The 25,508-nt window shown below is 43.8% G+C and overlaps 1 protein-coding gene across 7 annotated transcripts in view; it reads left to right on the top strand.

The window, feature by feature from the left end:
- Positions 1–25,508, top strand: part of Lrrc49 (leucine rich repeat containing 49) — a 97,475-nt gene that overhangs the window by 15,434 nt on the left and 56,533 nt on the right. For 5 of the 7 annotated variants that reach the window (XM_021641543.2, XM_021641544.2, XM_021641545.2 and 2 more), the window contains 3 exons: positions 213–279; positions 6,496–6,639; positions 22,626–22,687. In XM_021641543.2, the coding sequence (XP_021497218.1) occupies positions 213–279; positions 6,496–6,639; positions 22,626–22,687 (273 nt within the window). Of the gene's footprint in view, positions 1–212; positions 280–6,495; positions 6,640–22,392; positions 22,509–22,625; positions 22,688–25,508 lie in introns of those variants that run through there. The other 2 variants (XM_060375444.1, XM_060375446.1) reach the window with 2 other exon arrangements.

The raw sequence follows: 25,508 nt of genomic DNA, 5'->3' as shown, positions 1-25,508 counted from the left end.
GCGTTGAATTGCTTTTCTCTAAAATAAGACATTTGTGCATCTTTCCCCAGTAGCAAGCATCTGTTATGTATGTTCATGTATGCAGTGGGGGAGCAAGAATTTAAATATTAAATATTCAAATGAATATACCTTCCTACCTCAGCAGGCATTGACGGACTCATAGATGTGAAGCATTTGCATTTCCATTAAATTCTGCTTATTTTGATTTTCAGAATCAAGAAAATCTCAAATCTGGAGAATCTAAAAAATTTAGATGTCTTGGACCTTCATGGAAATCAGGTACTGTACAGCTCCTTCCTTCCTCCCTCCCTTCCTTTCATCTCCCTCCCTTCCTCTCTTCCTGCCACCTCCCTTCTTCTTTCTCTCCCTCTCTTTCTTCTTCCTTCCCTTCTTCCCTCTTTACATCCCTCTCTCCCCACCTTCTCCTTGAATGTCTCAGCACATTTTATATTATAAATGTTTCAAAAATGATGCTAACATTAGGCAGTGAGAGTTACTTTCTGGATTCATTGCCTGTCTCAGGTCTTCAGCATATTGGTGCAGGGTTTCCAAGCTTCTTAGAAGTCAGCCACATGGTAGACTCTGGGGTCTAGTGATGAAAACTTGTACATGGGCGAAACTCGCACGTGAACTGTGGTCTTACTGACTCCCTTCTGCTTCATGCCTCTCCTTCATCCTGCCCCTTGCTTCTTCATCAAAGGTCATCGCTGTCCTGGATTTCATGACCATCATGCTTTTGTGGTTTAATTACTCCAGCTCCTTTTTGGGGTTTTAAAGCTGATTTTGTGCAGTAAGGAGTTGGTATTGTATCTTGTAGCACACTTAACTAGTTGGTTCTCTACAGGAGCAGAACTGATACAATGTGTAATGACATATAGTTTTATGTCAACTGGATACAAGCTAGAGTTATCTGAAAGGAAAGAGCCCTCAGCTAAGAAAATGTTTAAGATCCAGCTGTAAGGCATTTTTCTTAATTAGTGATTGATGTGGGAGGGTCCAGCCCATGGTGGGTGGTGCTGTCCCTGAGCTGGTGGTGTTGGGTTCTATAAGAAAGCAGGCTGAACAAACCATGAGGAGCAAGCCATTAAACAGCATTCCTCCATGGCCTCTGCATGAGCTCCTGACTCCAGGTTCCTGGCTTTCTTCAATGATGGTCTACAATGAGGACGTGTTAGCCAAATAAACCCTTTCCTCCCCAAGGTTGCTTGGTCAGGGTGTTTCATTATAGTAAAAGAAACCCTAAGACTGTGTGTGTGTGTGTGTGTGTGTGTGTGTGTGTGTGTGATGTATTAAAGTATCTCATACAGTATGGCTCACATAGTCCAACAATGGCTGTCTTCCACTGCTCAGTCTGCAATGCTGGGTGTTTCACAGTCCCAGTTTGGTGCAAAATCTTGGCGGATTCTGAGAGAGCTGCTTGCCTTAAATTTACACTTGAAGCCCAGAGAATTTAGTTCTAACATCAGTCAAGGGATGCTGTGGCAGAAAACCTTGTCAGCAAGAGCGAGGGCAAGCAGGCAAAAAGCGAAGTCTCCCTCTTCCATTTATCGGGGCTACCACCCCAAGTTAGGGTGAGTCTGTCCTCTTCAAGTAGGTGGATCAAGAGATCCCTCGCGAGCTCATCGGCTTGCATTTTAGCTGATTCCACATCCAGTCAACTTGAAAACCAGATCAGCTATCATACATATTATTTTTAAAACTATCATTACAAGTAAAGCTTTTTACTGTGGTAATACTCTTAGGAAGACTGTTTGGATATATAAATAATGAACACATTGTGTGATTCTCTGAGAGCCACGGGCACCTGCACATGAACGCACGTCCTCTGGCCATGCGGCACCCCCCCGCTGAGCACTGTTGGGAACACATTCTGTGCTTCATGGCCTCACCTATGGCGTGTCGCACGGCCTCCCCATCCTGACAGTCAGATCTGAAGATCTCGCATTTGTACCAAACACTTCGTTCCTCAAGTTCTGTAGTCACGAGGAGGAAATTTGAAATGAAAATCTCATTTCATGCCTTACAGCTGAATCTTAGGGAAACATTTTCTCAACTGAGGGCTCTTTTCCTCTCAGATGACTCTAGCTTGTATCAAGCGGACACAAAACTAGCCAGCACATATACATTGTATCAGTTCTGTTTCCGTAGAGAACCCTGACTAATAAGTATGCTCAAGATAAAATCAACTTAAAAAACCCACAAGGACATGACATTCACGAAATTTCTTTCAAAATCTCCTACTCAGCAAGCAAAACTTTGGTGTATTTCAGAGAGAAGAGGGATAGACTTGGTGATATTAGGGTCTTAAAATATCAAGAAATGAACCAGTCAGTACAAACATCAAGTTAGCACCAGGGCGGGTGAGAAAGCTCAGAGGTAAAGGCAGGCGTGTGCTCTCGGACCTGACAACCTGAGTTCCAGTCCTGGACGCACATGGTGAGAGGAGGGAGCCAACGCCACAATCTGTTCTCTGACCCACACTCACACTGGACATGTGTGTGCCTCCCACACTCACGCTAGGCTGTCCGTGCCTTCCCCTAATAAAATGAATAGATGTGATAAAAAAATAAATAAAACCAAAGCTTCAGTTCGGTGAAAGCTTTGAACCTTGGAGTTCTCTCATTAGCATTGCTGGAACCTTTCTGGAGTAAGCACTCTGACGCAGGTGAGAGTGAAGAGAGGTGTTAGCAGTGGAGGGAAGCCAGGACAGCTCCCAACGTTTTGATGCCAGGTCCAGTCTGTGTGCTCACTATGCTCTAAAACAAGGTGGGGAGCGAGTGTGCCTTACAGATGCTGACGTGGCAGCCAGCGAGAAGCCTGTGTGGTAGCCAGCAGGTTGTTAAGCTAACCTCCCACTGTTTCAGCTTTTTCTCCAGGTCATTCTGTTCCAGGTAGCAAGTGAAGCCAGGATTGGCAAAATGAAGCAAGACAGTGCTTTACGAGAATCACTAAATACATCATTATCTGATGTTGATTGTTTCTACCTCATTAGAAATTAAAATTACTTAGTGAACATACTGTTCAGCACAGTTGTCTTATGGATATAAAAGTGTCTTGAGAAGGGACTGTTCTGGCAGGAAATAGATGGGAGAGTGGAAGGAGATGGGGAGGTGATGTCTTAGTTTTCTTTCTATCGCTGAGGTAAACACCGTGGCCAAACTCACTGTAGGTCGGGAAGGGCTTATTCCAGCCGAAAGTCTGTAGTCCAGGAACAGAAGTCAGACAGGAGCCTGGAGGCAGCCACGAAGCAGGGACTGCAGGAGTGCTGCTGGCTGATCTCTCTGTTACTTGCTCAGCCTGCTTTCCTGCAGCAGTCAGGACCAGCTGCTCAGGGATGGGGACACACTCAGTGGCTGGCCCCTCCCACCTTAGCCAATCCAAAAAAAAAAAAAAAAAACCTAGAAGACTTTCCTTCAGGTCATCTTGTTGGAGGTACTTCCTCAGCTGATGGTCCCTCTTTCTTGATAACTCTGGCTTGTATCAAGGGGGTAAAAACTGAGCCGCACAGGGGAAACAGCAGTCACAACAATCCCATGATGGGAGCATGTAGTGCTAGGTATGTAGCAAGGGGACCCAGACTGAACAAAGATTTCAAAGTGGAAACGTCAAGACTCAGCCTTCTATATGAGAGTGGTGGGGAACGCAGAGGAGTCGGGGAGATCGGCGCTAGTTTCGAGTCTAGATTTTGAACCAGATTGTGTGCTTCTCCAGATGCTTTAGACAGGTACAAATGTGCTCAGTTCTGCTCTTTCAGCGCCAGCTTTCTCAGCGAGAACACCTCCTCCTGCGGTGGCAGACACCGCCCCTTCCTTATCCACAGGTGGAAAAGCTGTCTGTGTCCACACACCGGAGCACACAGCTGCCCGGGTTCAGAGCCCTGGACTCCAGCCAGTGTGGCTCACAATTAGGTTTTCCTAGTCAGCGTTCCCATCATCATCTTGTCTGCCTGGGAAGCAGGTCAACAGACTCATTGTGTGCGTTTGCATACCACTCGCCTGAAGCCGCTGTCTCCGTGTCTGCGACTTTGTCTACAGCTGAGAGAACAGCTGGCTGTGTCACCATCGCTGTGGCTGATGGAGTTGTGCGAAATTGGACAACATCCTAGTGATAGTTTTACAAATGTATAGATTCAGGAGGCTGAAGAGATGGCTCAATGGTTACAGAGGACCTAGGTTCAATGTCCAGCACCCTCATGGGCCACAACCGTCCATAACTCCAGTTCTAGGGGATTCAATGCCCTCTTCTGACCTCCACAGGCACCAAGGGCACATGTGGTACACACACATACGTGCAGCGTTTTAAAGTTATAGACCAATGCTTATGTACAATAACTAACAGTGTTTTCAGAGTAGCGTAACAAAAATACAGGAGCTCTATTTTAGGCCCCAAAGGTATATGAGGAATTGGAATGTTTTCTAAAAGGAATGTTCAGGAATCTAAGCAGAAGGGTGAAGAAATGCTGTACATGTACCTTAGTCAAGTTTGTTCACTAAAACAAAATACCCGGTATGTACTACTTGAGGAGAAAAGAAATGTTTGCTTTTGCTCACAGGGGTTCATATCCAAAACAAGATGGCTGCACTTGGGCTTCTGGCCAAGCCAGGAAAAATCACTAGAGAAAATATCCTCATCTTGAACCAAGAAAGAGAAGGCAAGAGGAGGTTGAGCTCCCATAATCCCCTTCAGGGGCACACCCCAGTGACCTAATGACCTTTCTCTAGCCTTACCTCTTTAATACTCATGGCACCTCCCAATATCTGCACCCTGGGAAACAAGCCTTTCTGTGGGGACTTGTGGGGCACACTGACCACAGCCAGAGTAACTCATTTTTTCTGAGTCCCAGAGAGTTTCACTTTGTTTCCAAACATGGCTTTTTTTTCTTGTCAAATTATAGTTTGTGTCTGTCTTCATACCACATTTCTTTCACTGTCCTAGATCTGCTTTTTCTCTGTATTTTGAGAGTTTTTCAAGCTTGTGTTTACATTACTGATTTTCTTTTATATAGTCTCTGTTGAAATTTTATTAAATCCATATATTTAAACTATATACATTTAATACCAAACATCTTACTCTGTATCTTGTCCAGTTATGTCATCTACTTCAAAACTTTATTTCTTGTAAAATTTTTATATAACTATTTCACTTTAACTCAGATGAAAAATCTTCAAATATTTTTAATTTATAATATACTTATACATAAGTCTCTTCTTGAGCCTAGAAAGAATATTGATGATGTTTGCTGATTGCAAAAAATCTAGATAACACCATGGAAACTGCATTATGAATCTAAAAAGAGATTCTTTTAGAAAACATATGCTTTAAAATGTTAGACTACAAAAATACCAAATTGAAGCCAGCATGATGGCACACACCTTTAGTCTCAGCAGAGGCAGGCAGATCTCTGTAAGTTCAAGGCCAGCCTGTTCTACAGAGTGAGTTCCAGGACAGCCAGAGCTGTACAGAGAAACCCTGTCTTGAAAAACCAAAAAAAAAAAAAAAAAAAACAAAAACAAAAACAAAAGAAACAAGTTGCTATAGCCATAGAAATGAGCAAATTCATATCCTCTGATGGTGGAATCTGTGCTTAAAAAAAAAAAAAGGTGTGTGTGGGTGCACATACCAGAAGAGGGCATCGGTACCCTGGAGCTGGAACTCCAAGCAGTTGTGAGCCTCCATGTGGGTGCCGGTAACTGAAGTCTGGTGTTCTGCAGCATCCTCGAACTCTCTCCACTCTAAGGGTTCTCCAGTCCCTGAAATGTACCCCTTAATGAAAAGGGTTCCTTGAGTGACCCACTGGTTCTTAAGGCTGTCCTGTGGAGAGGCATGAGTACCCCTTCCGGTGTCGGAGACACTCATCCCGTTGTGCTGTGCTGGCTGAGCAGCAGCAAGGGGGCTGGACATTGTGCTGTGCTGCCTCCCTTCAGGGTGAGAAGTGGGGCTCCTCGGAGGCCGTGCTCATGTGACTGGGAGGCTTCCCCACCCTAAGTTGTTGTGTTCTGCAGGCCAGGCCTGCCATTGCAACCTAGCTGAGCACTGTCCCCTCCTGTCCTAGCTTTTCCCACTGAGGCTCCTGCTTCCTCACTCTCTTCACTCAGACTCCTCCCCTGACAAGGTCCTGGCAGTCTTAAGTCAGTCCCGTCTTTTGCTTGTGCACAGAGAGGCTTTATCTGTGCTGTGGCTTGGGGCCAGAGTCAGTGTCTGTGTGACAGGCGGTGTATAGACAGAGGACCCGGCAGCCTTAGAGCTGCTCCAAAGGAACTCATTATTGAGGAAATTTACTTCACATGTTTATCATGGTCAAATTATCAACCAGGAGCCTTAGCTAATATTACAAGTTAAATAACTTCATAAGACTTGCAACATGAGAGGACTTTAAATGTCACCACCTAAACTTGCACTAAATCTGGTGACTTGAATATTTTATTTTTGGAGTTCTATAACATATATATGCTAATCATGCTCCTCTTATTTTATTTTATCTTAATTTTTTTACAGATTTCCAAAATTGAAAATGTTAATCACTTGTCTGACTTGAGAGTTTTAAACCTTGCCAGGAACCTCTTGAGTCACGTCGACAACCTCAATGGTCTGGATTCACTGACGGAACTTAACCTTCGGCACAATCAGATCACCTTTGTGGTGAGTACCGCTGGGGGTCCCAGGTGCTTCTCTCCCAGGGAAGTGATGTAAGCGTTCAGCGTTCCACCTGCAATGCTGGAGCCTGAAGTTATTTAGGCTTTTCTGAATCTAATTGTAAATGTAATTATAAACCTTTGTAATATGTTGATCTGGAAAGCTGTTTTCTGTTTTAAAAGATACATATGAAATAAAAAATGGTGGAAACATTAGCTCTGAAGGAAGCGGCTAGTGTTTGCAGACACTGACTCCTCATCCCTTTGCTGTGGATACTGAATTAGAGAGGATTACAAAGGCTGTTGGTGAGTGACAGCTAAGGAATTGTGCTCCCAGGAGAGGCACAGAGGGAAAGGAACATATAGTGAGAGGCCTATATGTTCCGCTTGGCGGTGCTAAGGAGGCCTCTTGATGTAAAGGGAAGAGTGCAAGACCACAGAGGCCTGGTTCTGAGTGATTAGCTTCGCCTCTAATCACTCATGTGACCCTGAATGAAACAATGGAACTTTCTGGGTCTGAGTTCAGATTTGTCTAAAGTGAAGTAGTTGGGCTTTATTGTTGTCTGTGTCTCTTTTGGCTTGCTGGCTCTAAAAAAGTACATGCCAGCTTAGATTACTGTGTGAACAGAGTGGAAAGAGATACATGTAGGAACAAAACCTGAGCTCGAAGACCAACTTGGCCAGTGGTTCTCAACCTGTGGACCCCCTTTGGAGGTCAAATGACCCTTTCCTGAATATCAGTTATTTACATTACGATTCATAACTAGCAAAATTACAGTTGTGAAGTAGCAACGAGCTAATTTCATGGTTGGGGTCACCGCAACATGAGGCGCTGTGGAAAAGGGTCGCAGCATGGGGAAGGATGAGAACCACTGGGCTCAGCTGTTGTGCTGTGTTGGCTGTAATACCATTGGGGCTTACGTCATGGGGTGCTTTCTTTCTCACTTCACGACAAGAACTTGGGCTCCTGCTGTGGCATTAGGAAGTGGGTTCAATTCCCAGCACCCTCAGGCGCCTGCCCCTACTTTTGCCCACCCCTGTAGAAGGACTTGATGGTTTTGCTAGAAGTAATCAGTTAAATAGGAGCTTGGGATGGAGGCCTTACCTGCTGACACAAAGGAGGAAGGCACTAGAAAGACACCTTCAGCTTTGTGGTGTGACGCTGGCCAGCTGGGCTTGACATTGTCATCATTCAAAAGTTTCCTTTGTTTCAACTCTGTAGTAAACTGCTTTTGGGCTTCTCTAAAAAAGATGTCATTCAAGCACTTTCAGAGGCACACCCTAATGGAACCCCTTCGTTAGCACAGAATACAGTGTGTCCTCTGGAATGCAGACTGGGGGACAGATGATGTCTTGTTGCCAAGCTTCCCGCACAGATTGGTTTCACTTTGTCTTTTCCTGGAAGATCCAAGGCAGCTAGCGCTCGCGTCTTCTGGAAGGTCAGATACTTTCAGAATCTTTTCTAAGACATGGGTTTATTCTAGAATTTCTGAGTTGTGTCGGGTCCTCCCCAGATTGATGAAATATTGGAGTTGCCAAGTCCTCCCAGGTTGGAGAGAGTGGTGGGGTGGGGCTGTTTGCTTCCAAAGCTTCCAGATTGGATTGCGTTGCTGAATTGCTGAGTCTTCACCAGTTGCTCAGTCAGGACTCGGTCTGTCCTCAGGACACTGGGGTGGGAAGCACCAAAAAAGCTCCCTCAGCTGGGGGCAGAATCTGTTGACCTGGCATGTTCCTGCCTGGATTTTGGCTTTCCTTGGAAAGTGCATGCTGCTCATCCAGGGACTCATGGCTAGCCCTGGGGGTTGTCTCCGCTTGTCTCTGCAGCAGCTGCGACGGCAACAGCATCTTGTGCTCTTGTGGAGAGGAAACTGTCATGCATGTAGCACAGGACCTGAATACACATGTAAGGGTGCATTAGGGTGTAGTTCAAATAAGTTCTAAGGGTACTCCAGTTTTTTTTGATTGTTGTTGTTGTTGTTTTTCTTTTCTTTTTTGGAGGCACAGTCTTCCTGTGTAGCTCTGGTAGTCCTGGAGCACACATGGGTCTACCTGCCTGTGCCTGCTGAGGGCTGGGATTAAAGGTAAGCGCTACCATGCCTGGTATGCAACCTTTGCTTTCAAAATCCAAAAGACTTTAACATCTGAGGTTACATTTTTTTTTTCTTCATCTTTTTCTGTCCTTAGAGTCAGTTATCATGCTTATTCTTTGAGATTTGGGGTGAGACAGGGTCTCATGGAGCCCACACTGACCTTTAAATTCTCTCTAGCCAAGGATTGCCCCCACCCCCAATGCTCCAGCCTCCACATCCCAGGCTTACAGGTGTACGCCACCATACCTGGCTTTCCCCCTATTTAATGGCTAGTGATTCTTTAAGATTTATTTTTTATTAATTTTAAGTGTGAGTACAGATGCCGGAGGAGGCCAGAGCTGGAGGCATCACATCTCTTAAGTGGGAGTTACGTTGGTCGTGAGCTGTCTGACATGGGTGCTTGGAACCGAACCCTGGTCCTCTGAGATTGCATTCTCTGGACCACTCAGCCATCTCTCCAGCTCTAACTGGTAGTCTTTAGGAAAATGCTCTGCCACTGAAAGACCCCCAGCCCGTTGACTGCTAACTTTAAAGTGGAAGCTCTTGTTGGGTAGTGGGTTGGTGTTTGAGCCCTTCTTTAAAGGGGCGTCTCTCCCTCAGCTGGTCGCTAGACTGTGTAACTTGTTGGACTGAACACACTGCATGTTCCTTCAGGATGAGTGTAAGGGAACCGTCTGGCTTACTTGGTAATTGCTGAAATAAAGATTCTACTTTGTGGGTAGAGGACTTTGTTTTCTTCTGTTGTGGCCGTTACTAACCATCTTCCTAGAAGAAGCGCCGTCTGGTTCCCACCCTACACTAGTGCTTGCTGATGAGAGAGCAGGTCTGGAGCGCCTGTGGAGACGCCTTCTTTAGGGTCTTCTCTGGCTGCATGTGTGTTTATGTGCAAGAGCAGTTGGTTCAGGAATTGCTGTTGGACAGGTGTTTAATCACACACCCACCTGCTGTGTGTCATGATGCAGCCCAGGCCTGATCTTTGCATGTCCTGACTGTGACTGCCATGGCCTCCCGTCACCGTGAACGGAGTCAAGAGCAGCCTCCCTCTGTGGTCCCCCATGAGTCCCTCTGCTCAGGGTGATCTCTTAGGCCTTCCAAAGTTCGCCTAAAATGTAGATCTGTCTGGGACAACGCTCCTGCTTTGTTGATTTCTGAGAATGTGCTCACCTTAGTGTGTTTCTATTGGGGAAGGGACACGTTACTTGACCCTCGTGAGCAGAGACTCTCTGCATTCAGGGTCTCATGTTTGTTTGCCAGGCTTTTCTTGGAAATTGGCTCAGTGTCAAGCTAAATATCTTCTTCGTTTCCATGGTGTTGTTCCCTTTTACAAATTACAACTTGGGTGTGGTACTAGGCCTATCCTCCCAGCTATTGGGAGGCTGATGAGGTTCACTGTGAGGTTAAGTACAGCTCGGCTACATGGTGGGTTCCAGATCAGCATGAGCTAGAGTGAGGCTTGGCAGCAATCATTCAGCAGTGAAATGAGCTAATTCAAGACAAGTTAGAGTTATAAATGCCGGTTTATTGGGGAGCGGCTGTCAATGGGTTCACTGGTCCTGAAGAATGGTGACTGAGGAGAAGTCACCATGCAGGGGGAGACAGAACAGTGCACATGCAGAGAGAGAGGGAGAGAGAGAGAAGAGAGAAAAGAAATGCAGAAAGAAGAGGAGGGAACCAAAATGTGTGGTTTATGTAGTGAAGAGCCTCTGGGGGAGGGGAAGCTCCCTTCTCCTCTCTCCCTCCCCCCCACTGCTGGAGAGTTCAGACTAGAGGGCAGGGTATGCCAGCCACAGCCACACCTTATAGCAGGGAGGGACAGAGGAATGCTGGGAGAACCTGGAGGTCAGGTCTGCCTTGCTTCAAGGGCACCTCAGCTGTTCTTCCAGGGTCCAGAGCCCAATAGTTCACCTCCTACTAAAATTTCTATTGAGACTCTGTCACCACTGTGGAAGGCTTGGGAGGTGGGGAGTGAGTTGGGAAATAGAAGTAACTTCTCTAGAGGAGAGGCCTGCAGGAGCCTGTTGCCCCTTTGTCCTGTGAGGAAATGTGGAAGAAGCCTTTAAGTGAAGGCCCCTCGCTAGATACTCAACTCGATGGTTCTGTCCTTCACTGATTTAGGAGAACCTTTAGCACAAGGCCGAACGAAGCGAAAGGGCAAGTGGATTCTTGGGTTATTCCTGATATAAAGAACATCTGTCACCAGCTACATTCATTGGCTGGCTGTTGGTGGCTGGTCTGGTGCTGTGTATTCTAACGCTAATTACTGGCTCCCAAGATCCATTGCCACCCAGATTGTGTTCTCACATGCAAACGATGTGGTGTACTTGACTTTATGTGACTTTGCTCATCAGTATTCTCTGACTGGTTAAATAAAGTAGCTGACAGCCTATAGCTGGGCAAAAGAGAAGTAGGCGGAGTTTAGGTTCCCAGGCTGGGGGTCTAAGAGGGACCACAAGGCTGGGAGGAGAAGGAGGAGGGAGAAGAGAAAGAAGGAAGGAGCTCTGGATTGGATGTGGCCAAGAGACGTTCACCCTAAGGACAGATTGATGGAGCAGAAGCTGCCTGGGAGTCATCAGATTGGCAAGTGACGGACATTTATGTGCATTTTAAAGGTAGTAGTGTTAGAATAGCTCTGAACCTGCCCAGCATAGTGCATACAGCCTAATAATAAATCATAGTCTCTTTGTGTCAGTCACTGGGGAACTAGCTGGTTAAAGAAAACTGCGGCCATATTGACCTCCTGCATACATTAGTATTATTAATCACTTTACAGCTGGCATCTATCAGTCTGAAAGTGTGTGTGGTGCGTGCATGCGAGTGTGTGAGTGCCCATCGGTGTGCATTCAGAGCTGAACAGGACTTAGAGCGCTCTTGCCCTCACGCCCCAGCTGTGCCGCCTTGATGGAGACACAGATGTGCACAACCATGCCAGCGTTGTCTGTTGGGGCTGGAGATTCAGACTCAGGTCCTCATGTTCACAGCACGAGCACTCAACATCTCTCCATCCCAAGAAGCTGTCTTCTATATTTAATTTACTTTGAGTTTATATTATGAATGATAATTGAATTTTATTAAAATATTTTCTATAACTCTTACATAAGTAATATTAGATTCACCCTTTATGGAGCATGTAAATTAATTTTTGTGACTTTTAGGTCATTCTGTTTTTTGTTTTTTTTTTTGATCAGATGTGAAGGATTTATTTGACTCATTAATGAACAGAGGAACCAGTGAGATCTGAGAACTGGTTTGTAAGACAACTTGAGCAGCCACACATTTCTATTCAGATAAGGAATGCTACGATAAATTACAGATGGATGCAGACTGTAAAAACCTTGTGTGTCCACAGAACCACACTTTTGTATTCAGATAAGGAATGCTACAATAAATTACAGATGGATGCAGACTGTAAAACCTTGTGTGTCCACAGAACCACACATTTCTATTCAGATAAGGAATGCTACAATAAATTACAGATGGATGCAGACTGTAAAACCTTGTGTGTCCACAGAACCACACATTTCTATTCAGATAAGGAATGCTACAATAAATTACAGATGGATGCAGACTGTAAAACCTTGTGTGTCCACAGAACCACACTTTTCTATTCAGTTAAGGAATGCTACAGTAAATTACAGATGGATGCAGACTGTAAAACCTTGTGTGTCCACAGAACCACACTTTTCTATTCAGATAAGGAATGCTACAGTAAATTACAGATGGACGCAGACTGTAAAACCTTGTGTGTCCACAGAACCACACATTTCTATTCAGATAAGGAATGCTACAATAAATTACAGATGGATGCAGACTGTAAAACCTTGTGTGTCCACAGAACCACACTTTTGTGTTCAGATAAGGAATGCTACAGTAAATTTACAGATGGATGCAGACTGTAAAACCTTGTGTGTCCACAGAACCACACTTTTCTATTCAGATAAGGAATACTACAGTAAATTACAGATGGATGCAAACCGTAAAAACCTTGTGTGTCCACAGAACCACACTTTTGTATTCAGATAAGGAATGCTACAATAAATTCACAGATGGATGCAAACTGTAAAAACCTTGTGTGTCTACAGAACCATCATCAGTTTCACTCAGTCAGATAATTTGCACTTACATGGATAAAAGTTACATCAGTATAATGTGCTGCAAGTTAATTTTTATATGTGTAGATTATGAAAGTACCTAGTCTGAGACAAAGCTAAAGATAAGCCACGTGAATAAGAGAGGATCCATTCCATATCAACGTATTTTGCAAGCCTCAATTAAGGAGGAGCATCTCAGACCTGTCTAGATCCACTTCACACCTTTGGTTGGGATATGGATCCATCATATCCTACAAACTTACCTGTTCTCATATTCTAGGCTGTAGTTTGTACACAGTCCTAGAGGCTTTTGCTCAGGTTGTTTGTAAGAGTTATGTCTATGGTTCATGACATGACCCACAATTCCATTCCCTCTTACTCTTCGGGTACTGATACCATGCTGCTCTGCCCGTCTGAGTGGGGATTGCAGAGGGCCTCTCTCTTGCACATTCTTTGGTTTCCCACTTTGCTTCTCTACTTAGAAATCTCCACCTGTGAGGTAAAGAGCCTTCCTTAGACATTTAGTAGAAGTTAGTTGGGAAATTGGCTGGGTGATTTTGACTTTGCCTGGGCAGTCTTGGCTGTTTTGATAGCTTCCTTTACTATAAGGACACTAGTTGTAGTTGTTTTCATTTTGGTCACTCTATCTGTATTTCTGCCTCGCCTCCATCACTTCTAATGCTTTTTTATGCTTTATTTTTTCTTGATTAAGATTGCTTAACAGTAGTTTAAAAACAGCTTTTGGGTTTTCTGAACCCATTTGTAATCTTTAAAATGCATAATTTTGTTCTCATCTCTCTTGTTCCGTGTTATTTTCCTGTGTTGGACATTTAATATTTAGTTTTTATTTTTATAATTTCAGCATTTATAGATATAACGTTTTTCTAAGAACCACCTTTGTTTTTTGACTACAGAGCGTACATTGTATAAAGTCTTTGTCTTTTGAGACAGGGTCTTGCTGTCTTTCTTGGGTCAGGCTAGAAGCAGCAGTCCTCATACCTGTAGGCCTCGGCCAAGGCCCCTGCGGTCTGTCTGTTATTGTATGGAGCTCCTTGCAGGAGGAAGTCTGTGTCAACAGTAGGGTTGTTTAAAAATGTGTGATGTTTTCCTTGCAAGATGGCTCACTCTGCAGACCTGAGTCCAGTCTTTGGAACCTGCACACACACACACACACACACACACACACACACTTACACATGCATATATGCATGAACACACACATGTATACACTATACATTTTTTAAATTAAAAAAATAAAATCCAGTCTTTTTCCCTTAGTGCTGGGATTAAACCCGTGGAGCCCCACGTTAGGCAAGTGCCCTGCCTCCGGCCCCTTGAATTTTCTTATCTTTATTATTTAATTCAAAGTGTTTTCTAAGCTCTATGTTTGAGCTGCATGTGTTTGGGGAATATATGTCTACACACACACATACATGCATATATATGTATGTATGTATGTATGTTTCTGTATGTGTGCATACACACACACATACACACAGTTTGGAGTGTGGAGGTGAGGGTGAGCATGCAGAGGCCAGAGGAGGACACTGTGTGTTTTTCCGTCACTTTCTATCCGGGTTCTGAGTTAGGCTGTCTCTTTGGACTTGAGGCTCACTGCATGGTCTAGGCAGACCGCTCAGAGAACGTGCAGAGTCTGTTCGTCTCGACCCCACGGCGCTGGGTTACAGGTGTGCACGTCTACACGGATGCTGGAGAGTTGAGCTCAGGTCCTGCTTTCACAGCAAACGGGTTACCACTGAGACCCCTTCCCAAGCCCCTGGAGTGTATTTTTAATGTTTGAAATATGCAATTTTCTTATTCATTTTATCATAACGTTCTTTTCTAATTTAATGGGTTCTTTGAAGTTTATTATAGTACCTCGCATGTCATCAGTATTTGTCTAGTGCATGACCAATATTTTGAAATTATGTTCTAGAAAATATAATTTTGAAATTTATATTTCTTCCTGGCATTGTTCCTTCCATCATTGTGTGTTGCTCACAGCTTTCCCGAGGAGCACCATAGGAGCATGCGCTGTGTGTCTCCCCAGGTCTTTAGTCCAAATACACGCAACAATCACAAGCAGCCTATGGCCCGCTTTCTCCAACTTACACACAGTCTCAAACTGCGTTGGTTTTTAAGGGGCTGCACATTCTTTGAATCCTTGAGTGCTGAGAACTCAGCATTCCTTCCTTCTGTGATGGCCCTCGCCAAAGCACATGAGCTTACTCTAATGACCAGGATGCTTTAGGCAAGTCCACACTGAGAGTCTCCAAACTGACAGGCTAGTGCTTTGCAGAAGTGAAATGTGACTGTCTTCAAAAGGGACAGGACTAGAGCAGTGAGAACCTCAGCCTAGTGTTGGTAGAATAGGTGGGTTTTCTTGGAAATGACCACACTTCGTCTACTCCTATAATTAAACATCAAATATGGCGGAAGGGTTGCAGCCATGTGTTCGCGGAGCTGCTCTGCGCTGTCACTGAGTGAGGCTAAGTAGTGCAGCGGGAAGGAGGAGAAAATGAGCAACCCCCTGAAATGGATGAAGGAAGTTGCAAAGTAAGAAGCCAATAGTTCATATTTTGCATAATTTATTTAATTTTTTCCATTCTTATTTTGTGGAGCTGATAGGGGAGTGGGGATTGTGTCTCCGAATGGGCGTAGCGGTCAGAGAACAATTTAGCAAGAGTCAGCTCTCTCTTAACATCATATTGGTCTCAGGGATCAAACTCAGGTCATCAGGCTTGGCCCGAGCAGCCGGGCACAGTGCACTCTCCCCAGCTCTGCTTTATTTATTTATTTATTTATGTGTGCATATCATCGCACACAGAAGGCGCTGTGACTGCTTGGGGACCGCTCCTGCAGACAGGAAGGAACCTCTGCAGCGTGCTGCATCCTCCACGCTCCCACAGTGCCCACGGCCTTTCTCCAGACCTGACTGAGTAATAATCTAGATGCAATAAAATAGAGCATCCCAGCTGTACAAGCCAAAGTGTTTGCATTTTGTTGAAACTCCCAGACAGAGCAAGATGTCTGAAATGTTTCCATTATTCTAGAAAGCTCTCCCTTACCCCTTTTCTAGTCAGTGCTGTCCATCCCCCAGAGGTACTCTGGTATCTGTCTCTGGATAATTTTGTCTACATTTGTACTTTATATAAAGTGTATACAGCCACATATGTCATAGCGGGGATGCAGGCTTGAAAATTTAGTCTTAGTTGGTTTTGTTATTGGATGGACACCACAGACTGGATGTAAGCTTGAGTGTGTGGTCTGCACACACCAAGATTATACTCTGTCATTAGCTGCCAGGCCGTTGCGTAGCATATAGTTAGGTAAACATAGATTCTTTCCCACACTTGCTATGTTTTAATGGTCATCAATTTGTGTTTCTCAGAGTTTTTAATTGCTAGATTGGGCTCCACCGGAGAAAGCCGTTAGGTTGGGTTGCACTGGAGAAAGCCGCCATAGCATTTGCTTGCTTGTTTTCTAATTTTCTCTCTATATTTTTGGCTAGCACAAGTCGCTATGGATAGCCATGTATTTATTTATTTATTGATTTATGTGGGCCTAAGGCCTTTTTCCTTTCTTTTTTTTTAAGATTTATTTATTTATACACGAGCACATGCCTATATGACAGAGGGCATCAGATCACATTATAGATGGTTGTGAGCCGCCATGTGGTTGCTGGGAATTGAACTCAGGACCTCTGATAGAGCAGACAGTGCTCTAAACCCCTGAGCCATCTCTCCAGCCCAGGCCCTTTTTCTATGTCACATGAATGTCTGAATTTATCAGAAACTGTCTGAATTTAGTGGAAATGCTAAATTTATCAGAGACAGTTGGCACTGAGCACCTGTGATTCGAATCTGTAATTCTCATGGTTTTAGATGTGCATTTCCTTGATGGGTTAAAGGCGCTGAGTGTCTTTCAGGCATCTCGTCGTCATCTGTGGTAAAGCTTTAGTCTAGACTGTTGATGGTACAAGTTACCTCACATTCTAGATCGGCCCTTGGATCGCTGTGTGTGCGGGTGTGTGTGTGTGTCCTATATCTATCTCTCTGTCTCTCTGCCACGGTGTCTTTCTCTATTTGTCTGTCTGTCTCTCTCTTTACCCTAGTACCTATCTGTATGTCTACAGAGAGTACATTTTCCATGGCTTGTCCTTTTCACTTTTTACAAACTCTTTGGTGTGTGGAAGCTTCCGGGTTTTGTGGTGTCGTCTGGCGCTTGGCCTCCTCTGCCATCAGTGTCTGCTGTGTCCTGTCTGAGGCGCTTATTCCCAGTGCGGTCGTGGCTCTGCTGTCCTGTCTCCTTCTAGGTTTACAGCTTTACGTCTTCATTCAGGACCATGAGCCACCCTTAATTAACTTTTCATTTTATCCACATATAGACACCTGTTTTCTTGGCTATGTTTTATTTAAAAGACCTATTTCTCCTTGAAAATAAACTTTCATGTTTGTGGAAATATCTGATAATTGAAAATAAGTTTTTCTGGACCCATTCTTTTCTTCCATGTGTTTGTCTACGGCTGTGCTCTAAGTTTTCTCGTAGACTCGTACTCTATGATATTTTGAAATTTTCAGTATATTTTCTTTGTATAATTCTCCTCTTAGTGTGTAGGAATGTGTAAAAGAATGAGTAGGTAAACCACAAGCATTCCTTCAGTTGCCACTAAAACTTCTCTAGGGTAGCGTGCCTTCACAGGTTCTTCATCTGCATTTTCCCACTTGCTGGAGAGATTTGACCATAGTGGTGATTTTTGTTAACAAACCTACGGGAACATTCTGTATCTGCATTTTCATAAACAGTCTCCGATTTTCTTTCTACTAAACCCTCAGAATATAGTGCAGGCCTTCCCATTACATTGCATCCTAATCTCTCTTTATAATTTCTGTCATTCTAATTTCTCCCAGGTGCATCTCTGCTTTCTTATTACTTCTGTAGTTACACCTTGAAATTGATTTAAAAAAAAAAAAAACTCTTATTTAATTAGATTTTCAGTCTTAACTATTGAATTTTCAGTAATTGCCTTTTTTTTTCTTGTAGAAGTTGTGTGTCATGTTTTCCATAAGCTTCCAAGATCCTTCCCTCCTGGTGCCACGTTTCCCCTAGGTCTCTAGTAATTTCTCAGGAGAGCTGTTCGTACCTGCACTGCATTACTCTCCCCGCCACTGCCTTAGCAGTTCTTCGCTCGATGCCTCGTCATTGCAGCTCAGTCTTCCTCGTAGTAATCATGTCTGTAGAGCTCGGTGCCCTGGGATAGTCGGAACACTACGAAACTTGAGTTGAGTTTGTGTCTTCCTGCAGCTTTGCTGGAGGCTTGAGGTGTGTGTGTCAGGTGCCATGTTCATCACTTTTTAAAAACTTCATTTTTAGATCTAGCTTGTCATATAAATTTCAGGGACACATTCAAATGCAGGAAGGCCACTGATTATGACATGGAGATGCTGTGTCCTTTTCCTCATAGCTATTAAAGTAGAGCTTCTAGAGTGCAAGGTTGGGAATCCCCCTAGTTAGCATACTGGCACCTACTTTCTAGTATGGTTTTTTAATGCCTCCTTGATTTTTTCCCTTGGTGAGATGACACAGTATATAGATAAAAATCAGATCAAAAAAGCAGAATGCAGCTAGATTGATTGATATTAATTGCCATAGAAAGGGTAGAAAAATAAAAAAGCAGATAAGAATAGTAATGCCTTTCAAAAACATGAACAGTTTTGTTTTTTTTTTGTTTTGTTTTGTTTTTGCACTTAAATAAGTGTATGATTGGAGTGCTGTATATGATGGCTTAGTAGTTACAGCTTTGGATAATGTATGTGAATCTGTATTACAAAATGAAGGCTAGAACAGTTAGTTTGGAATTAATTTAGTCTTTTAATGAAAAAGACTACTATTTTCTTTTTCCTGTTCTCAAACATGCACAATAAATTCATTTATAACTTTCCAAATAATTTCTGCTACATGTATTGTACTTAACTTTTTTAAATAACAAAAACAAGAATAAAAATGGTTTTCTTTCAGTCCTCTTTGTCCTGTGTTAGTACACTGTGTCTTCCCCTTGCTTCTTCCTTATTCCTCTGTAGGAAGAGTCGCTAAGAATAGCCCGAGTAATAGACTTCTATCAGGCAGAAGGCTGAGTCATGGAAATAGACGTTCTATGCCGGCAGGGGGCTGGGGCTGAGGCGTGCGTGAGTAATGGATATTCTGTGCAGGCAGATAGATTGCTGAGTCACTCAGTACTGTTCAGAAGGGAGGGAATATGGAGAACAGTGCTGAGTAGAGAGCACAAGTTCTTCACGTGCAAAGTCATTATTCTTTGGAAAAAATAAGGATTTCTAATCTTCACAACAGGCTTAGAGTTCGTAGTCTCACTCAGCTGTTTTTATCAGGATAATATTTTAAAACCATGTTAAATGCTTTAAATCATACTTTAGAAGTCTGTTGAATATAATTTCCAGTGGGTTTTAAGTCTGATAAATATAAGGTGATGAGCAGATTAATAATGTGACCTCTAAATGTAGGTATCAATATTTACTTTTCATGCTTATGTATGTTAATATTCTAGCTTTCCCACAATAGTTTCTCTTCCTATGGAATAGTTACCTCCATAAGAGATATGATGGGACTGTTGAATCCTTAACAATAAAATTAATTTGTTGGCTTTTCCTTAAGAAGATAAGACTTGAGCATTGTTGCAGAATTCCAACCTCCATTTTTCCTTTCTCTATCATTCCAAAATACTTACACCATAGCCCAGTGCCAGTTCTAGAGTTAAGTTTTCAGAATAGCTTATTGGCACAGCACAGCTCAACACACTACCTCAGTGTAGTGTTGGTCTGGTTTCTGAAGGTGAAGGCAGAATATTTGTTGAGATCCACACCAGGGAATCCAATAGCAAACGGTCAGCTCTGAGCTAATACACATAGAAGCAACAGTACAGACTCTGAACCAGTTGTAGTGATGTATTTAGAAATATATATATATATATGTAACAACAGTTAAAGAAAAAGAGGAGGGTCCATGAGAGAGGCTAGAGGGAGGAAAAGGAAGGAGGAAATGATGTAATGGCATTTGAATTTCAAAAACTGAAATAAAAAAACTCACCAGCAATAACAAAAAAACAACCTACAAGATCTTAATAAGAAAACTAAGGACCTTTAAAAGAAGATTTATTAAAAAAAAAAGAAAACTAGGCTTTAAGGGGTTGGAGAGACAGCTCTTTGCTTAAAAGCCCCGACTGCTCTGCTAGAGGACTCGGGCTCAGTTTCCAGCACCCACTTGGTTGCTCATAACTGGCTGTAACTCAGGTTCTGGGAGGAAGGATTCAATGCTCTTTTCTGGCCTCCAGGGGCACAAGGCCTACAGCTGGTGTGTGGACATACACAAGGGCAAACCACTCATGCACATAAGATAAAAGAATAAATAAAACAAAAATTTTAAATGCTCTATAAAAATGAGGCCTTAATGTAGGCCTTTTAATGCCCAACTAAAATCAGTCCCTTTATGCTTTAGTAGATCAGATGGTTAGACAAAGCGAAGCGAGGTTTTCAACGTTTGTTTTGGACTATTATGTTAAACTTCGATGGTTGTTTTTTTTTTTTTTTTTTCTGGACTCAGAACGAACTCATTTCCCCATTAATTGAGGTTTCAGGTATTAATAGCAAAGATCCCCTGAATGCAGTGACATTTCTCTCTATTTAGGACTTAAGGTGATCTGTTCCATTTGTCCCTGGAGCTGCCCCTCCCAGGACCCTCTTCTTCTGAGGGAGACTGTGTGAGCCCTTGGCCCCGCCCTGCAGACATTACAGGTCCCTCTTTCCTCTCTGGGTGGTGAGTGCTGCTAGCTGGACCTCACAGTATCCATTGCTGATATTTCCCTTCTTGTTAGAAGGGCCATATCTTAGTAGTTTCTAACAGGCTTTTTACTAAAGAAATTCATGCCTCGATAGTCAATTGGTATGACAAATATGTTTTCTTTCTATCTATTTTAAGGTTAGAAGTTTGCTATGAAAAACATCTTACAATATTTTTAAAAATTAAAAACAGTAATTTTCTCTTGATGTTAAATTTGGAACAACAAAAATATTGTGGGTAATCTATTTTTTTGAAGTCCTAGAAAGGGTTCAAAAGTAGTTATTGAGATTATGTAAATTTAGATCTTTTGTGAATACTTTTTATAATTATCAAGAAATGGCAGTTAACAATTTTGAAAACTTGGAAGACTTCTGCTAAAATTGATTTCATAAAAGAAGATAAATACAGAACATTATAATTTTGTAAAAAAAAATTAGTATGTCCCTAAAAATAAATTGAGTTTGTACTTTAATTTCAAAACATTTATATCTTGAAAGGCGTGTGTCTACTCCGCCTGTGGCATGGGAGACAGTGAGCCTGCAGTCTGAGTCAAGTAGATGCATGCCTGCAGCTGGGTGCCAGCTGGGCCAGGCAGCCCTCAGGTAGACCCAAGAGGAGTCTGGGGGTGAGAGAGTAGAGAGACGGCCTTCAGGCCAGCTCTGATGTTTGTTTCTGGAGAGAGAAGGGAACAGCTCCTTATCCTGTGGGAAACGGTCCTAGAATGAAACCTGGCACTCCTTTCCTCTTTAACTGTGGGAAAGTCAGAGAGAGGTCGCTTAAGAGATGATTCTAGAGGTTTGCCAACTCACAAGCCCATTGCGCGTGGGGGTACCGCTCTGCTGTCCTGTTTCCTGTGGACTAGACCTTGACCACAGAAAGATCCATAAACTGCTGCCTCACCTTCATGGCTCAGGGTTCTTAGGGAGGCCCAAGAATGAAGGAGGACACTGTACTGGAAATGAAGCTGTTTTTCATGTGCAGTGGAAGAGTGCATAAAGTCTGGCATGTCCTGCCTCAGCCTCTAGGGCTGTTGGCCACCCCGCCCGCCCTCCCTACACCCCGCCAGTCCTCTTCCACCCCGCCAGCCCTCTTCCACTTTGCCAACCTACCCCTCACCCTGCCAACCCCTTACGCTGCACCTGCAGCGACCTCAGTTGTTCTTTTCTCTAGACTGAGTCAAACTGCTCCATTTCCTCAGCAGAGTCCGTTTCTCTAGTATGTCAATTTTTTTCAGAAGGTTTTTGTTTTTGAGGTTTGTTGTTGCTGCTGTTGTTGTTAGGCCTAATGAAATAGAGTGTATTTATTTTGTAAATGATTTTTAGCCATCCGAGCCTAAATCTTTCAGTACTAACTAAGGGCAACCTTTTAAAATAGTACAATTTTGAGTGTTTGGTGCAAACCTTCAGTCTGTGCCTAGATTAGGAGCTGACCTTAGAGTGCCCTTCAGTGACATTGTGATCTGCTTTTAGTTTGGGGGTGGCTGTCTCTTTATTGTGTCTTTATAACTGGATGATCTATTTCCAGCAGTTTGAGAATAATGAGGCAATCACTTTGAAACTCGTACCATTGTTTGGAAAGCTTTTGACTGTCTCCTTTTGAAAGTGACTTTGAACAAGCCGTGATCACACCGCTTGTGCTACAGTAGATGCTGAAGTAGCATCCTGGCACCCTTCCCAAAAGCACGCCTAAGGAGGCTAGCCGCAGCGATCCCTGCTGCCTCCCCGGCTTTTACCTTGCTAGCGCTGGTGCAGCCTGTTCTGCGGATGTGCTGAAACCCTCCCACTTGCTCGCTCTGCAGCAGAGAAGAATGGATCTCCGAGTTCACTAGAAATGAACGGTGGAGCGAGGTTGTGGGAGGGGGAAGACAGGAATGTCTTCCAGCAGCTGAACAAGAAGGCATTTTAATACCATATTTTTTTTTCTTTCAACTGCTAAATTTTTGCTTTCTGTTTTCTTTTTTCTAGAGAGATGTGGATAATTTGCCCTGCCTCCAACGCCTCTTCCTCAGCTTCAACAATATATCTAGGTATGTGGGAACTCCCAGCTCATTAATAGATAACTTGTCTGTGTGGGCTCTAGCGCTTTGAGATCGTCAATGCCTGGAGAGTTTTACTGTCCTAAAAGATTGTACATTTGAAAATGAAGGACCGCCCATGACTAAGTTCTTTGTTGAGAAAAGGAAGCTCTTGTGTTTTCTGTCTCTGTTTCTAAAGATGATGCAATTAGCAAAATGAGGCCTTTCTGTAGTTACGCTGGTGGGCTGCGTGCAGCCAGGGCAGCCGTCAGTGAGGATTTGCTATCCTTTGTTTGACAGCCACTGCCTTAATCAGTTGAATCAGTTTCTTTCATAAATTACCATCTGCAGTTTGTCCTGCCACTGAGCAGTTTTGATAAAGCAGGCTGTATTTGACACTGGGCTGCATGGGAATTAGGCTGTGCCTGCCTTCTAGGTGAGTCTCTGCTTAGAGTGAGTGTTGCTAAGAGAAAGTCATTAGAACATACAAATGCACACATTTGCTTGTGGTCCTTATATCATGATGTCTCACCCAGTGTTAGGGTGGGAGGCTACAGAACTGGGGAGAGACTGAGGCCGACTTCCCAGTGCAGAAGACCGCCCTGTTCACTGTGCGGCTCTTCTTTCTCCTTCCCTCTATCTCTGTTTAAACTTGACTCTATAACTTTCCCTCTGCATTTTAGTTTCTCTTCAAGGCTGTTCTCTGGATTTGCATTTGTGCAAGCATGACCTTTCTTAAAGGCACATATCCTCCTGGACTCCAGGGCTGCGCTTCTGAGGACCAGAATTCTCTGCATGTTTCTGGCCACATCTTTTCTCTCTGCCCAGCTCATACCTACACTTAACCTCACCTTCCTATCTTGTACTTCCAAACGGAAACAGTTACTTCCAGATGGTGAGCATTTTAGAGGATGGTATTTCAGAAGTGCCCTTCAACCCTCCTTCCTTTATTCCTCAAGTTTTCTGAAGGACTTTCCATGTTCTCTCAGTCTGTATCCTGCTTTTCTAGCTTTGGGGGGGGGGCAGTTCTTTTGTTGGAATTGGTTTCCTTCAGGGTATTTTTACCTAAAGATTGTCAAAGCTCTGGAGAGACTATTCACCGTTTAGGCTGCTGCAGACCTTTAGATTTCCCCAGTCTTCAGTGAACTCACTCCTAGTTCCTATGAGCAACTGAAGAGATCTATGTTTGCTTACGTACAGATTATGTTCCTCCCAGGTACCAGCTCTCTGAACCCCTACACTTCAGGATGGTAAGGAGCTCACTTTGGTTGCTTATATACTGGAAAACTTTCTTTCAAAATCTGGAAGGGGAGTTTACCAGCAAAATAAGATTAATGGATTTTTTTTTCTTGGAAAAAAAAAAAGCAAAAGCAGAATTTCCTAAGAAACTAAGAAATAAGTACATAGCATTTCAAGGCTTTGGCCCCTCTCCCCACGCTTTCTCTTTGTTTCTCCATAGGCTGAGCTATAGATTTTCTTCATTGGGTTTCCACTTGATCTGCTTTAGGGGCAGAGTGGGTCTGTCTATGGCCTAGAGGTTTTGTATTGTGAATGTGGTGGGTCTGGGGAAGAAAAACCTCGCAGAGAACAAGCCTTGAACACATTTGTGTAAACATCCCTTAACCTGGAAGCGTGTCAGCCAGCTGTGCTGCAGAGCTAGAGACCACCTTTCATGTTAAGTCAGGGCTTTTCTGGGCTCCATGCTCTGCTTCAAGGCGTTGCCCCGCTTTCCAGTCTGTGTTCCTGGGGAGCAGTGGTCACAGAGAAGCACAAAGTGAAGGCCCATGTTATAGGAGCTGGTAGTCCTTGGTGTGGAGACGCCAGCTGCACTGCAGTGATGCTAGTGATGGCTGTTCAGAGGGCGAAACCTATTGAGCCTTTCTGTTGGAGGACTTCCTGGGTTTTCGCTAGGTTGTTGGAATCTTTTTTTTTTAATTTTTATTTTTTAATATTAGTTACAGTTTGTTAACTTTGTATCCCTGCTGTATCCCACTCCCTCTTTCCCTCCCAATCCCACCCTCCCACCCTCATCTCCTCCCTGTCCCTTTCCAAGTCCACTGATAAGGGGAACCTCCTCCCCTTACATCTGATACTGGTTTATCAGGTGTCTTCAGGACTGGCTGCAAAGTCCTTCTCTGTGGCCTAGCAAGGCTGCTCCTCCCTGGGGCGGGGGGTGGTCAAAGAGCCCGCCATTGGTTGTTGGAATCTTAATAGTCCATTAGCATCAGTTCTTAGATGCCTTGTGGAAATACAGAAACTTCCAAAATGAGATTTCGCATGAAATTCAGGGAGCTCCAACATGGGGAAAGCAGGCCCTTCTGTTGAATGCTGGGTTAATGGTGAACAATGAACAGGCCTGTGGTGTAGCTTCCTGAAGAGAGCAGAACAATGCCGTGAGTTCTGTCAGCAAGCATGGAAGACACTGTTAGAGGATGACCCTCCTACCCCATGTCACTTCTTCAATACACCGTGCTTCTGTTAAGTACCCTAGGCATGCTCATGGTCTCATGGGGAAGGCACAGAAGGAGATAGCACACCGTAGTGCCTGTGTTAGACTTAGTTCTATGGAGGGACAACAGGAGAGCACAGAGATAAATGCCCATCTGCTGCCGAGTGCGAAGTGGCTCGGCTGAGCTCTAGGTGGAGAATAGGCCTTAGGACAGTAAAGGATGCAGGTGACTCAGATGACTCAGAACTCAAGCTTCCAGGTCCACACTGTGGGAACCCTCCCTTCCTCATCCCGCACTAACCCCATAGATAGATTTAAGTGAATAAGAATGGCTTATATATTTGAATGTGTAGGGAGTGGCTTTAGGAAGTGCCTTTCTGGAGC

This window comes from Meriones unguiculatus, chromosome 1 (assembly GCF_030254825.1).
Source record: "Meriones unguiculatus strain TT.TT164.6M chromosome 1, Bangor_MerUng_6.1, whole genome shotgun sequence".
Lineage (NCBI taxonomy): Eukaryota > Metazoa > Chordata > Mammalia > Rodentia > Muridae > Meriones > Meriones unguiculatus.
Note: the sequence above shows the minus strand (reverse complement) of the source record. Positions and strands in the feature narration are given on the sequence as shown.